At 34.6% G+C, this 16,612-nt stretch overlaps 1 protein-coding gene across 3 annotated transcripts in view; it reads right to left on the minus strand.

Annotated features, from left to right (window-relative positions):
• Nucleotides 1–4,021: 4,021 nt before the first annotated feature.
• LOC111057223 (vacuolar protein-sorting-associated protein 36) overlaps nt 4,022–16,612 on the minus strand; it is a 57,543-nt gene continuing 44,952 nt past the window's right edge. For 2 of the 3 annotated variants that reach the window (XM_039423940.1, XM_039423942.1), the window contains 2 exons: nt 13,292–13,507; nt 11,514–11,734 (listed from right to left, as the gene is read on the minus strand). In XM_039423940.1, the coding sequence (XP_039279874.1) occupies nt 11,567–11,734; nt 13,292–13,507 (384 nt within the window). In that variant the 3' untranslated portion in view covers nt 11,514–11,566. Of the gene's footprint in view, nt 4,247–11,513; nt 11,735–13,291; nt 13,508–16,612 lie in introns of those variants that run through there. The other variant, XM_039423941.1, reaches the window with a different exon arrangement.

The following is a 16,612-nucleotide window of genomic DNA, read 5'->3' on the forward strand; positions in this document are numbered from 1 at the left end:
ATTGTAAATCTATTCCAACCAGAGATTTCAATAGAACAGCTGACATAATAACTTTTTGAGCGAGTTCTCCAGCCCGGGGGGCTCACTACAGTAACACCTATTCATCTCATCTTGAGCACATTATGGTAGATCGATCTATAAAAAATAGAAGAGCCCCTGTAATGCAGATAAAGGCCAACCACGACGAATAAGGCCATTGCACAGTAGTCCATGCCTTGCACACCTAATCTGGGTAGCTATTACCTGAATTGCACAAACTTTCAAATTTTATGGACTTGCAGTCCAGAGCATTAGTTCTTCAGTACAAGATTTGTTTGAACCCCACATATGGTTAATTGACCGAGCGAAGTGAGGTCTAAGATTCAAGTCGACGGTTTTGCATTTCTCTTTATGTTTATATTTTTGTATATATATATATACATATAATATATATATATAAACAGGATACACACGACACGGATAGATCAAAAACACTTAAAAACTTACATTTAAACGAGAATTTTCGGGGAGCTGGGCCCCCTTTGTCAATCAACCAGGAAGTGAAGTGGTGAGATTTGAACATTCTAACGGTCGTGACCACAGAGACGCGGTAGAGACGTTGTGCAGACCATAGAGCACAGACGAACGGAGGCGTTTATTCTACATCATTTCGGATTTCTAATTTTTAATCTCCTCTTTTCTATCAATTCATAATCTACACCTTTCCTTATCCATAACCCACTCAAATTTGAAATCTCCCGCTTGAAATAACCCATCATGGCCCACGAACTGATCCCATAGTGCTCCTTCAATCAGTGCGCCTCCGTTCGTCTGTGCTCTATGGTCTGCACAACGTCTCTACCGCGTCTCTGTGGTCACGACCGTTAGTATGATTGTGTTCATGGGAGGTTGCGGTGCATGTACGGCTTCGGCGAAGTGAGCAGTAACCAGAAACCACGTGACTGGTGCACCACTATTTGCTCCCACCGAACGAAAATCGAATTCTGGTTCACCGTTTTTGGCGCGAACTTTTGAAATTAATCGTTTACAGATTGGTGTTGACAAAATAATAATGGTGTTATCAATATGAACATTTCAGCTATTATTTATTATTATTGAATCAATAATAATTATTAATTTATAATTTGAAAAAATATATATTTTTAAATTTATTATACAAGCTTGTCCAAGCCTTTTATTAATGAATAAAACGTTTTATGGGATATTAGCAAAATGTTAATAATTGAAGTTTCTTGATTTATATGTCTACTATCCAGACATTTATCTGGATAGATCCTGACCTAGGAATGAATCAACAAAATATAGTAGGCCTATTCCGACTAATAGATAACATAAACACATCTTAGTTTAGTAGAATAGTCGATAAGGCTAAAAAGTAATAAACTTTCCAGCCAATTAATAATGAATGAATTTCTTGCTATTCGACTATCCTGTAATTAATTCCATCAATGGAATAAAATACTTTGTACGCCTCATCCTTTTTTAGTCTATAGATTCTGGATGTGAAGACATAACCCAACAAAACAGCAGACAACCAACGCTTTAACTCTCGACCAATAAGAAGCGTTGATCCCGGTACCGGTTTTGTGGAACATACTTTTCGAGCGGTGCAAGTGAGCATGCACCACTCCACTCTGTTCCAAGATGGCGACCGGTACCTGAACTGTCAAAAGCTCCCACCAAACGCATTTTCGTTTCCTTGGTCGAAATCGTACATGTACCGCAACCTCCCATGAACACAATCAATGTTCAAATCTCACCACTTCACTTCCTGGTTGATTGACAAAGGGGGCCCAGCTTCCCGAAAATTCTCGTTTAAATGTAAGTTTTTAAGTGTTTTTAATCTATCCGTGTCGTGTGTATCCTGTTTATATTTCTATTACAAAACTTTAAAGTGTTTTCTGTTAAGTGCTATATATATATATATATATATATATATATATATATATATATATATATATATATATATAGCGAAACGCAGAAATAGATTTTCATGAAATTTGACAGGTATGTTCCTTTTTGAATTTCGCGTCGACGTATACATACGGTTTCTTGAAATTTTGCATTTTAAGGTTAATACAAAAGGAAAAGGGGTCTCATTTGAACGCCAATATTACCGTAAAAATCAGACTTTAGAATTATTCATCATAAATCAGCTGTCTAGAGGACTATAATACTACCCGTTCAAAAACATCGAACATCTTGAAAATGTATCTTTCCATCAACGTTAGACAGTTGTCTACAAACTTTGTCTTTCCATAAGTTGAGGCCATGATTCTAGTTTGGAGTTTGAAGTTATTGATAGAAAACATTTTTTTTTACATTTTTCTTTTTTAATCTGATGATTAAAATTGCAACAAATATTATTGAAAAGAAATTGATTTCTAAAATCATGAAAAGTGAGAAATTAAGTTTGTAGGAAATCAGCATTATGATAGTTTATCTTGTCAATCAACACACCGATTCTTCGCCAACACAACACAGAATGTTCTCTGATGGGTTGATTGGATTGGCGTATCGACGGCAGCCAGACCTGATAACAGCACTCACAATCACATTCCGGGACGACACGTCACGGTACATTAGGACAGAAAGCTCTATGTTTATTTAGGATTTCTTCTAGACATTTTAAATTGATAAATTATTTATTAATTTTTGAGAAAACATAACAGGTCAATGTAATTTACTGAGCGCGAGGTCTACTGTTCACAGAACTACTATTTATTCAATAATTGAATTAAAGAGTATTATCAATAAAGAATAATAATTATACAAATTGCCGTATGTAATTCAATTCTATACGATTGCATCGAAGGTATTACACATTGTAAATGGAGTTCAGTTAATTGAGTCACACGAAGCTGAAGTGTACTTGTTAATATCGATTAGAAAGTTCTCCTTCCACAATTTATTTAACCATGCTTCGCAAGGGTCTAATTAAAATTTTGACCTACTGAAATCTTGAAGATTTGAAAATAGGCCTAAAAGCATCCTTATAGTGAATTGAAAACGTGAATGCAAAATTTCAAGCTAATCAGTCCAGTAATTCATTCGTGGACTTCCAATTTTCATCTTCTTCCTCTTCATCTTCTTCCTCTTTCTCTTTCTCTATTTCTATTTGTTTCTCCTTTTTCTTTCTCTTCCTATTTCTCTTTCTCTATTTCTTCCTTTTATTCTTTCTCTTTCTTACTTCGTTTTCCTCTCCCTCTCTCTTCTTTCTCACTTTTTATTTTCTTTCTCTCTTTTTTATCTTCTTCTTTCTCTCCCTTTCCTATTCTCTCTCTTTTTCTATCTCTATTTCTCTATCTCCTCTTTCTCATTCACTTTCTCTATTTCTTTTCTCACATTCCCCTTCTTTCTCGATTTATTTTTCTTTCTGTTCATCTATCTCTCCCTTTCCCTTTCTCTATTTCTTTCTCTTTCTCTATTATTTCATTCTGTTTCTATTCTCTTTTTGTTTCTCATTTTATTTTTCTTGTTTTCTCTTTTTTCTCTTTCTCTCTCCTTTTTGTTTTTTCTCTTTTTCCCTTTCTCTCTCTTCCTTTTCCTTTGTTCTCTCTCTCTCTCTTCGTCTCTCTTCCTCTTTTTCATTTCTTTTCTTTTTGCAAAGCGCGTGTCTTAGTTTTAAGACCCAAATTTCAGAGAATTTTCGAATTGTACACATTTGAAAAAGAACTATTTGAAATATATACGCATAATCAGCTGTTTGGAATTGATGGAATTCAACAATTTCTTTACAGCTAAGTTTAGGTTGGGTGTGTGGTATGGACGAATTGTTGGATAATAATTGGATCTTAGGAAAAAACTTAAATTTTTATGCGTTTCTGCAAACTTACTAATCATCCCCTTTAATTTGACGTATTAAACTTAAATATTGGTTCAGTGGTTACTGAGATCTTAGGGTTGAACTATGCATTAAATATATAGATAAGTTGAGAGAGCTTTACAGTAATCAACATAATTAAAGTGATAAATGGAAGCAAGGGAAAGTAGAGAGATTGAGACTTGAAAAAATTCCGAGTGAATAAACAAAAAACTTATCCTATTTAATGATACAATAACAATTATGTACAAACATTCATTCATGGAGAAACAAATTTGGATAGAATCTCAGTCCCTCGATCGACTCGTCCCTACAAATGCAGCCTTGCTGTTCGGTGGTGAGCAGTCTTTCCTTAGCGAGAACTACAGAGATGCCTAACGATTGGGCGAGTTGCTCTGCACTGAACGATCCATTCTCCTTCACCTGTCGTTCAAAAAATACGCATTACAAAAATAACGACTTGACCAAACTTATTGAATTGCAAAGTAGAACTAGGAATAACTAGATTAAAATAGTTTATTTTTGTTGAAACTCAATTTTTCAACGAAATTTGTGGGATATGAGCAGCAAATTTTGAAGATATGGGGTTGAGCAGGGAGGTATGGATGATTTGAAATAACAGTTACACACTCATTTTTTATCGAAACTTATTTTTAGTGTATACCTTGGATGTTGACATTGTAAAAATAAAATAGGAAAAAATCGAAACATTTATCATGTACGAACATCTGTTAAGTGCTGTTCGTTTTTGGCCATACACTCATGTAGACGTTGTGAGAAGTTGTCCATTCTCCTCTGAAGCATTGCACGTGGTAGCGCTCGAATTTAATGTGTTATTGTTTCACTCAGGGCTTCAAGGGTTCGTGGTTTGTTTAGGTATACACGTGCTTTTAGGTAGTCCTATAAAAAACAGTCACAAGGTGACAGGTCCGGTTACCGAGGAGGCCTCTCCACATCTCCACGCAACGAAATGAAGCGCCCAGGAAAGATCTGCCTTACAAATTCCATAGCTGTTCTCGATGTATGGCATGTCGCCCCATCTTGTTGAAGCCATACAGTATTGACGTTGATACGTCGTCTTCTCAATTTGACAGAAAAATACACGCAGTGTCGTTAGGTAACGATCCGCATTGACAGTGACGGTTCGACCGTTTTCTCGAAAAAAGTAAGGGTCAATAATAAGTTTTATGGGGCTACCTAAAAGCAAGTGTATACATAAACAAACCACGAACCCTTGAAGCCCTGAGTGAAGCAATAACACAATAAATTCGAGCGCTACCACGTGCAATCCTTCAGAGGAATAATTATGGGCAAGTTCTCACAACGTCTACAACAGGAGTGTATGTACAAAAATGGACAGCATTCAACAGGTGTTATTTTTCGTACATAATATAATCGATGTTTTAATGTTTTCCTCTTTCATTTTTATAATGACAACATCCAAGGTGCATACTAAAAAAATAAAATTCTAGTTTCGTTAAAAAATGAGTGTGTAACTGTTATTTCAAATCATCCATACCTCCCTGCCCAACCCTGTATAATAATGAGTTGACTAAAAATGTTATTGAATTGACAAAGTAGGCAAGTACTAGGATTAACTAGATTCAAATAGTTTATGTTTGTTGAAACTCTATTTTTCAACGGAATTGGTGGGATATGAGTAGCAAATTTTTGAGACATAATAATGAGTTGACCAATCTTACTGAATTGACAAAGTAGTATAGGAATAACTAGATTCAAATAGATGTTTGTTGAAACTCTATTTTTCAACGAGATTTGTGGGATATGAGCAGCAACTTTTGTAGATATATAGTTTATTATTCATACAACAACCAAGGAACTACTGTTTTATGCCAGGGCATAAACATTCAAGTTGAGGGCAAGATTTGAACAATGATGTTAATTTTGAACGCTTTGCACTATTGGTGACTGTTGCTATATTTCATTCATTGGAATACAAATTGACATTGCATCTAAGAATCAATTCAATTCTTACACATCAAACATTATCAGAAAAAATACGTTACATTACACACACACAAAGTAGACTGAAATTCAAAATACAGTACAGTGTTATCTCAATTTTTTCCAATCACATAAACAACTTACGGTTGCCGTTGTATCTGCAACAATAACTTCATCCGAATGAGACTGGAGTTGCAGAACTTTGACACCACTCTCGAACTCTCTCAGTCTTAGAGGGAGTTTCAAGTGATCGAGAAGTTGGCAGGCTGCTAGCAGGTCTTCTGGGCTGAGTAGCTCCAAGCCTCGAGCCCTGTTCACTCGACAGTAGACATCCGTTAACGACATAATTCCTCCAACTTCCTGTTGGTAGATGGAATTGGTAAGTAGTATGGGTCTAACTGATGAGAAATATCGATTATGTCGATCACTCACAAAACCACAAATAATGTTCATGAAATCAAAGATATCGCAGCTAATCACATTTATCCCAACTTCACATCATGAGAACAGGGAACATACGTATCAAAATGAACGATGAATAAAATGCATTACAATGCATCTTCATACATATTTAGGAAATTATTTTTTGAAAACTGTGAGAACAGTATTTACACAATTCTAATACGCTATTAGTTTTATTGAATATTGAATTTTTGTTTTATGAATGGATCGATCCTTCTTAAAATATAATCAAGGATGAAAGATGTACCAACATAAAAATTAGATAGTTACCGAATCAAATCTTGCAGTTTTGGATCAATAGCAGCACAATTCCAACAAGTTACATTGTCAATAAGAAAGTATGTGCAAATTAACCCTCCCCTCTACCAGTTCCATAATAATTTATAATAATATGCATGTAGCTCAATCGTGCATAGGCAACCTTTTTTCTAATTATACAGGTATGAAATCGAACAATGAGTATTCTGAGAATGTGAATACTGTACTGAGTAAAAATAATAGTTTTGGGTGCAATAGATTTATACAGGAAAATACTTCGGAAAATACTAGTATTTATACTTCGGAAAATCTCTGATGTACTTCTACTAGAGGAGCAGGCTGGTTTCAGAAAGGCCGATCATGTATGGACGATGTTTTCTCATTGAAACAGATCATAGCAAAAAGAGTAGAATTCAATTTAGAGACACACCTTGCATTCGTGGACTACGAAAAAGCTTTTGATAAAGTCAATCGTCAATTATTGTTAGATAAGTTGATCAAACGAGGTTTCCAATCATTTAGTCGAAGTCATCAAGAGTTTGTACAGTGAGACAAAAATAATCTAGATGCTCAGGCTCCCAGTCAGAAGAAATTGTTATCAATGTTGGTTTGAGACAGGGTTGTCCTCTCTCACCAACTCTCTTCAATATTTATGCGGACGACCTTTGTAGGAAGTGGAAGCAACAAATTCACCCAGGTATACAACTAACACACAATATTGCTGTCAATTCATTATGGTTTGCAGATGATCAAGTAATATTGCAGGAATCAGAGGACAATCTGCAAAGAGCAATATATCAACTCCATCTCCTGAGCTCAGAATATAACATGAAGATTTCCTTGCACAAAACAAAAGTGATGGCGTTTCTGGGAAAGTCTCCAATACGTTCTAAAATAGTTCTCAAAACAGAATACTGGAACAGGTATCACATTTCAAATATTTGGGATGTGATATACATACGAGGAAGACCACGACTTGAATGCAGAAATTAATAAATTCCAGTACATATGCGGAACTATTAACAGAACTCTCAAAAATAAAGCCCGTAAAGAGACGAAACTCAAATTTTATAAAGTAATGGCCGTCCCTACACTTTTGTATGGCTCTGAAACCTGGGTACCAAAGAGAAGGAGTGGAGCAGGTTACAGGCGGCCGAAATGAGATTTTTAAGGTCAGTGAAGGGATGCACCAGAGAGGACAGGCTTTATAGTATCGATATCCGTAGAGAGCTCAATGTAATCTCCATACCTCAACAAGTTGACGGGAATCGACAACAGTGGAAAGAACACGTTGAGAGAATGGACAAACAGAAGAATCCCGAAAGCTGCCATTGCTTACAAGCCAGAAGGGAGGAGAAGTATTGGCAGACCAAGAAAAAGGTGGGAGAATGTTTGAAGGCGGAACAGGTATTAATGCCTATCCCTGTAAGAAGACGACGAGATTTATACAGGGTGGGTGAAAAGTCCAAGAACGGCTTAATATCTCATACATAAAGGTTATTTGACGGTGGGTGTGATTGGGGATCCTACTCAAATTGAAAATGCTACTTTATTATGACTTCAAAAATCTGGTCCGCCATAATGAATGCAACTTTATTTTTTTAAATAGGAAGGTGGTCATGCGATAAATGAATTCGATACGAAATTTCAAGAAAAGATGAATGGTGAAAACCGGACATCGATATCTCAAACCGTTCAGAAGATATTCACATTATTAATCAATACCACTCATGTATTTCATTTCTGATATGCATGATATTGATTAATAATGTGAATATCTTCTGAACGGTTTGAGATATCGATATGCGGTTTTCGCCATTCCGTATCGAAATCATGTATTGCATGACCACCGTCCTATTTAAAAAAATAAAGTTGTATTCAATATGGCGGATCCAAGATGACGGACCAGATTTTTAAAGTCATAATAAAGTAGTATTTTCAATTTGAGTAGGATACCCAATCACACCCACCGTCAATAAACTTTGTGTATGAGATATTAAGCCGTTCTCGGACTTTTTTCTCTCCTTTCTGCTTTGAATAGTATTGATTAATAATGTGAATATCTTCTGAACGGTTTGAGATATCGATATGCGGTTTTCGCCATTCTTTTTTTCTTGAAATTTCGTATCGAAATCATGTATCGCATGACCACCTTCCTATTTAAAAAAATAAAGTTGTATTCAATATGGCGGATCCAAGATGGCGGACCAGATTTTTAAAGTCATAATAAAGTAGTATTTTCAATTTGAGTAGGATCCCCAATCACACCCACTGTCAAATAACCTTTGTGTATGAGATATTAAGCCGTTCTCGGACTTTTTTCTCTCCTTTCTACTTTGAATAGTATTGATTAATAATGTGAATTTCTTCTAAATGGTTTGAGTTATTGATATGCAGTTTTCACCATTCTTTTTTTCTTGAAATTCCGTATCGAAATCATGTATTGCATGACCACCATCCTATTTAAAAAAATAAAGTTGCATTCAATATGGCGGATCCAAAATGGTGGACCAGATTTTTTAAGTCATAATAAAGTAGTATTTTCAATTTGAGTGGGATCCCCAATCACACCCACCATCAAATAACCTTTGTGTATGAGATATTAAGCCGTTCTCGGACTTTTTTCTCTCCTTTCTACTTTGAATAGTATTGATTAATAATGTGAATTTCTTCTAAATGGTTTGAGTTATTGATATGCGGTTTTCGCCATTCTTTTTTTCTTGAAATTTCGTATCGAAATCATGTATCGCATGACCACCGTCCTATTTAAAAAAATAAAGTTGCATTCAATATGGCGGATCCAAGATGGTGGACCAGATTTTTAAAGTCATAATAAAGTAGTATTTTCAATTTGAGTAGGATCCCCAATCACACCCACCATCAAATAACCTTTGTGTATGAGATATTAAGCCGTTCTCGGACTTTTTTCTCTCCTTTCTACTTTGAATAGTATTGATTAATAATGTGAATTTCTTCTAAATGGTTTGAGTTATCGATATGCGGTTTTCGCCATTCTTTTTTTCTTGAAATTTCGTATCGAAATCATGTATCGCATGACCACCTTCCTATTTAAAAAAATAAAGTTGTATTCAATATGGCGGATCCAAGATGGCGGACCAGATTTTTAAAGTCATAATAAAGTAGTATTTTCAATTTGAGTAGGATCCCCAATCACACCCACCGTCAAATAACCTTTGTGTATGAGATATTAAGCCGTTCTCGGACTTTTCACCCACCCTTTACTAGTAGTTCTGTGAACAGTAGACCTCGCGCTCAGTAAGTTACATTGACCTGTTGTTGTTTTCTCAAAAACTAATGAATAGTTTAAAATGTCAAGAAAAAATCCTAAATAAACAAAGAGCTTTCTGTCCTATCGTACCGTGACGTGTCGTCACGGAATGTGAGTGTGAGCGCTGTTATCAGGTCTAGGAACGTTGAAGAAAAGATACATTTTCAAGATGTTCGATGTTTTGAACGGGTAGGAGGATAGATGCTTCACATACTAGAACCGGAGAAAGTACTTTAAGGATACCCAATCATCGAACTACTATTTTCACAAAATCCTTCTTAGTCAGTGCCTGTCGTGCATGGAATACACTTCCTGTTTCTATCAGGTCTATCGAGAGCCGAGCGAGCTTCAACCTGACTTTAAAAAAACATATTTGGAGCAAATGACTGAAACTGTCCGGCCCTAGAACGATCACATGACAACCATCCCTCACCCATTCCACCATATAAACCTTTAAACCATGTTATAGAACGAATTATATATATATATATATATATATATATATATATATATATATATATATATATATATTATATATATATATATATATATTATATAAACTCATGTTATTTCAATTATCCACTGCATACTGCTGTATATTACTGAAATTTGATAACCCTGATCTACTTTCAGCCTACTTCATTTTATTAATCAATTATTTGATCTTATCTACCTATATAATTATTTACTTTATCAATTTTCTGTTTTTTTCTCTTCAATATTCATATTGATTAAAACTTTTACAATATTTCCATTAATAAATAAATCCTTAGTTTAAATAACGAAATTAACGTTTTGGTAGAGAGTTAGTGGGGAGGATATTTTTATTATTCTTCCAAAGAATGGACATTGATATGTCCAAAGCTCCGCCAATTTATGTAGATGCATAACAATATGATTATTATCTATAGTTATTATATTACAAATTGCTTTTTCATATCATATACAGTTCTATAGTTATTTTCCTAGTCTATATTATGTAAATTCATCTATAATTATGCTGTATTGTAAGCTATTGTATATAAGTGTATAAGCCAGTATATATTGTAATCTACATAAATAAAGTACTCAATCAATCAATCAATCAATCCCTTTCTCTATTTCTTTCTCTTTCTCTATTATTTCATTCTGTTTCTATTCTCTTTTTGTTTCTCATTTTATTTTTCTTGTTTTCTCTTTTTTCTCTTTCTCTCTCCTTTTTGTTTTTTCTCTTTTTCCCTTTCTCTCTCTTCCTTTTCCTTTGTTCTCTCTCTCTCTCTTCGTCTCTCTTCCTCTTTTTCATTTCTTTTCTTTTTGCAAAGCGCGTGTCTTAGTTTTAAGACCCAAATTTCAGAGAATTTTCGAATTGTACACATTTGAAAAAGAACTATTTGAAATATATACGCATAATCAGCTGTTTGGAATTGATGGAATTCAACAATTTCTTTACAGCTAAGTTTAGGTTGGGTGTGTGGTATGGACGAATTGTTGGATAATAATTGGATCTTAGGAAAAAACTTAAATTTTTATGCGTTTCTGCAAACTTACTAATCATCCCCTTTAATTTGACGTATTAAACTTAAATATTGGTTCAGTGGTTACTGAGATCTTAGGGTTGAACTATGCATTAAATATATAGATAAGTTGAGAGAGCTTTACAGTAATCAACATAATTAAAGTGATAAATGGAAGCAAGGGAAAGTAGAGAGATTGAGACTTGAAAAAATTCCCAGTGAATAAACAAAAAACTTATCCTATTTAATGATACAATAACAATTATGTACAAACATTCATTCATGGAGGAACAAATTTGGATAGAATCTCAGTCCCTCGATCGACTCGTCCCTACAAATGCAGCCTTGCTGTTCGGTGGTGAGCAGTCTTTCCTTAGCGAGAACTACAGAGATGCCTAACGATTGGGCGAGTTGCTCTGCACTGAACGATCCATTCTCCTTCACCTGTCATTCAAAAAATACGCATTACAAAAATAACGACTTGACCAAACTTATTGAATTGACAAAGTAGAACTAGGAATAACTAGATTAAAATAGTTTATTTTTGTTGAAACTCAATTTTTCAACGAAATTTGTGGGATATGAGCAGCAAATTTTGAAGATATAGGGTTGAGCAGGGAGGTATGGATGATTTGAAATAACAGTTACACACTCATTTTTTATCGAAACTTATTTCTAGTGTATACCTTGGATGTTGACATTATAAAAATAAAATAGGAAAAAATCGAAACATTTATCATGTACGAACATCTGTTAAGTGCTGTTCGTTTTTGGCCATACACTCATGTAGACGTTGTGAGAAGTTGTCCATTCTCCTCTGAAGCATTGCACGTGGTAGCGCTCGAATTTAATGTGTTATTGTTTCACTCAGGGCTTCAAGGGTTCGTGGTTTGTTTAGGTATACACGTGCTTTTAGGTAGTCCTAAAAAAACAGTCACAAGGTGACAGGTCCGGTTACCGAGGAGGCCTCTCCACATCTCCACGCAACGAAATGAAGCGCCCAGGAAAGATCTGCCTTACAAATTCCATAGCTGTTCTCGATGTATGGCATGTCGCCCCATCTTGTTGAAACCATACAGTATTGACGTTGATACGTCGTCTTCTCAATTTGACAGAAAAATACACGCAGTGTCGTTAGGTAACGATCCGCATTGACAGTGACGGTTCGACCGTTTTCTCGAAAAAAGTAAGGGTCAATAATAAGTTTTATGGGGCTACCTAAAAGCAAGTGTATACATAAACAAACCACGAACCCTTGAAGCCCTGAGTGAAGCAATAACACAATAAATTCGAGCGCTACCACGTGCAATCCTTCAGAGGAATAATTATGGGCAAGTTCTCACAACGTCTACAACAGGAGTGTATGTACAAAAATGGACAGCATTCAACAGGTGTTATTTTTCGTACATAATATAATCGATGTTTTAATGTTTTCCTCTTTCATTTTTATAATGACAACATCCAAGGTGCACACTAAAAAAATAAAATTCTAGTTTCGTTAAAAAATGAGTGTGTAACTGTTATTTCAAATCATCCATACCTCCCTGCCCAACCCTGTATAATAATGAGTTGACTAAAAATGTTATTGAATTGACAAAGTAGGCAAGTACTAGGATTAACTAGATTCAAATAGTTTATGTTTGTTGAAACTCTATTTTTCAACGAGATTTGTGGGATATGAGCAGCAACTTTTGTAGATATATAGTTTATTATTCATACAACAACCAAGGAACTACTGTTTTATGCCAGGGCATAAACATTCAAGTTGAGGGCAAGATTTGAACAATGATGTTAATTTTGAACGCTTTGCACTATTGGTGACTGTTGCTATATTTCATTCATTGGAATACAAATTGACATTGCATCTAAGAATCAATTCAATTCTTACACATCAAACATTATCAGAAAAAATACGTTACATTGCATACACACAAAGTAGACTGAAATTCAAAATACAGTACAGTGTTATCTCAATTTTTTCCAATCACATAAACAACTTACGGTTGCCGTTGTATCTGCAACAATAACTTCATCCGAATGAGACTGGAGTTGCAGAACTTTGACACCACTCTCGAACTCTCTCAGTCTTAGAGGGAGTTTCAAGTGATCGAGAAGTTGGCAGGCTGCTAGCAGGTCTTCTGGGCTGAGTAGCTCCAAGCCTCGAGCCCTGTTCACTCGACAGTAGACATCCGTTAACGACATAATTCCTCCAACTTCCTGTTGGTAGATGGAATTGGTAAGTAGTATGGGTCTTTCTCATGAAATATCGATTATGTCGATCACTCACAAAACCACAAATAATGTTCATGAAATCAAAGATATCGCAGCTAATCACATTTATCCCAACTTCGCATCATGAGAACAGGGAACATACGTATCAAAATGAACGATGAATAAAATGCATTACAATGCATCTTCATACATATTTAGGAAATTATTTTTTGAAAACTGTGAGAACAGTATTTACACAATTCTAATACGCTATTAGTTTTATTGAATTTTTGTTTTATGAATGGATCGATCCTTCTTAAAATATAATCAAGGATGAAAGATGTACCAACATAAAAATTAGATAGTTACCGAATCAAATCTTGCAGTTTTGGATCAATAGCAGCACAATTCCAACAAGTTACATTGTCAATAAGAAAGTATGTGCAAATTAACCCTCCCCTCTACCAGTTCCATAATAATTTATAATAATATGCATGTAGCTCAATCGTGCATAGGCAACCTTTTTTTCAATTATACAGGTATGAAATCGAACAATGAGTATTCTGAGAATGTAAATACTGAACTGAGTAAAAATAATAGTTTTGCGTGCAATAGATTTATACAGGGTGGGTGAAAAGTCCAAGAACGGCTTAATATCTCATACATAAAGGTTATTTGACGTTGGGAGTGATTGGGGATCCTACTCAAATTGAAAATGCTACTTTATTTCAAAAATGCTACTTCAAAAATCTGGTCCGCCATAATGAATGCAACTTTATTTTTTTAAATAGGACAGTGGTCATGCAATACATGAATTCGATACGAAATTTCAAGAAAAGATGAATGGTGAAAACCGGACATCGATATCTCAAACCGTTCAGAAGATATTCACATTATTAATCAATACCACTCATGTATTTCATTTCTGATATGCATGATATTGATTAATAATGTGAATATCTTCGGAACGGTTTGAGATATCGATATGCGGTTTTCGCCATTCTTTTTTCTTGAAATTCCGTATCGAAATCATGTATCGCATGACCACCGTCCTATTTAAAAAAATAAAGTTGCATTCAATATGGCGGATCCAAAATGGTGGACCAGATTTTTTAAGTCATAATAAAGTAGTATTTTCAATTTGAGTAGGATCCCCAATCACACCCACCGTCAAATAACCTTTGTGTATGAGATATTAAGCCGTTCTCGGACTTTTTTCTCTCCTTTCTACTTTGAATAGTATTGATTAATAATGTGAATTTCTTCTAAATGGTTTGAGTTATTGATATGCGGTTTTCGCCATTCTTTTTTTCTTGAAATTTCGTATCGAAATCATGTATCGCATGACCACCGTCCTATTTAAAAAAATAAAGTTGCATTCAATATGGCGGATCCAAAATGGTGGACCAGATTTTTAAAGTCATAATAAAGTAGTATTTTCAATTTGAGTAGGATCCCCAATCACACCCACCATCAAATAACCTTTGTGTATGAGATATTAAGCCGTTCTCGGACTTTTTTCTCTCCTTTCTACTTTGAATAGTATTGATTAATAATGTGAATTTCTTCTAAATGGTTTGAGTTATCGATATGCGGTTTTCGCCATTCTTTTTTTCTTGAAATTTCGTATCGAAATCATGTATCGAATGACCACCTTCCTATTTAAAAAAATAAAGTTGTATTCAATATGGCGGATCCAAGATGGCAGACCAGATTTTTAAAGTCATAATAAAGTAGTATTTTCAATTTGAGTAGGATCCCCAATCACACCCACCGTCAAATAACCTTTGTGTATGAGATATTAAGCCGTTCTCGGACTTTTCACCCACCCTTTACTAGTAGTTCTGTGAACAGTAGACCTCGCGCTCAGTAAGTTACATTGACCTGTTGTTGTTTTCTCATAAACTAATGAATAGTTTAAAATGTCAAGAAAAAATCCTGAATAAACGAAGAGCTTTCTGTCCTATCGTACCGTGACGTGTCGTCACAGAATGTGAGTGTGAGCGCTGTTATCAGGTCTAGGAACGTTGAAGAAAAGATACATTTTCAAGATGTTCGATGTTTTTGAATGGGTAGTATTATAGTCAACTGTCTACTAACGTTGATGGAAAGATACATTTTCAAGATGTTCCATGTTTTTGAACGGGTAGTATTATAATCCACTAGACAGCTGATTTATGTTGAATAATTCTATAGTCTGATTTTTACTACAATTTAGGCTTATGAAGGAGGATCCTTTTTCCGTTTATATTATCCTTGAAATGCAAAATTTCCAAAAACGCGCAATTCAAAAAGGAACATACCTGCCAAATTTCATGAAAATCTATTACCGCGTTTCGCCGTAAATTCGCAACATATAAACATTAAGAGAAATGCCAAACCGTCGACTTGAATCTTAGACCTCACTTCGCTCGGTCACTAATGATAAAGCAGAAGTAAAACTGTTGTTGAAAACCTTCAAAGCCTACAGCTGATCTTAAATTGTTTGAAGAACAATGTCAGCTGATCATTTTCAGCTGAACATTTTCAGCTGATCTTAGTTTGTTTGAAGAACAAACTCAATGATATCATGTATATCATGCTTTAGTACAATATGGGGTAGTCATATGGGGTGCAGCATTTGATGTACACCTGAACAACCTTTTTACTGTCCAAAAAATATTATTAAACCCATTTTGAATAAATCGAGATTATACCCCATTCATCTAATTTTCCAGGAATTTTTTAGACAACTTTACATTTAAACTTTACTTAAATACTTATTAAAAAATAAAAGCAAATTTCCTAAATTAAATAAACATGTCTACAACTCAAGACCAAATGTAATAGAAAAAATCAAAATTTATCCTACAAAGTTAACTTTCATTAGAAGACAATCTATTTACACAAGCAGCAAATTAATAAATGCAATACCTTTTGATTTAGATTATGAAAATATTAAAGAAGAGCATAACGGAGTGGATTAAAGGTGAATTTCTTCACTTTGAACCTAGCTATGTGATTTGTTTTTTTTTCTGTTTCAGTTCGGTATTTCTCTGAATTCTGACCTTTTATAAATTATTAATATAGGTGTAAATTATTCTACTTTGGACCACATTTTTAGAGTATATT

Source organism: Nilaparvata lugens, chromosome 3, assembly GCF_014356525.2.
Source record: "Nilaparvata lugens isolate BPH chromosome 3, ASM1435652v1, whole genome shotgun sequence".
Lineage (NCBI taxonomy): Eukaryota > Metazoa > Arthropoda > Insecta > Hemiptera > Delphacidae > Nilaparvata > Nilaparvata lugens.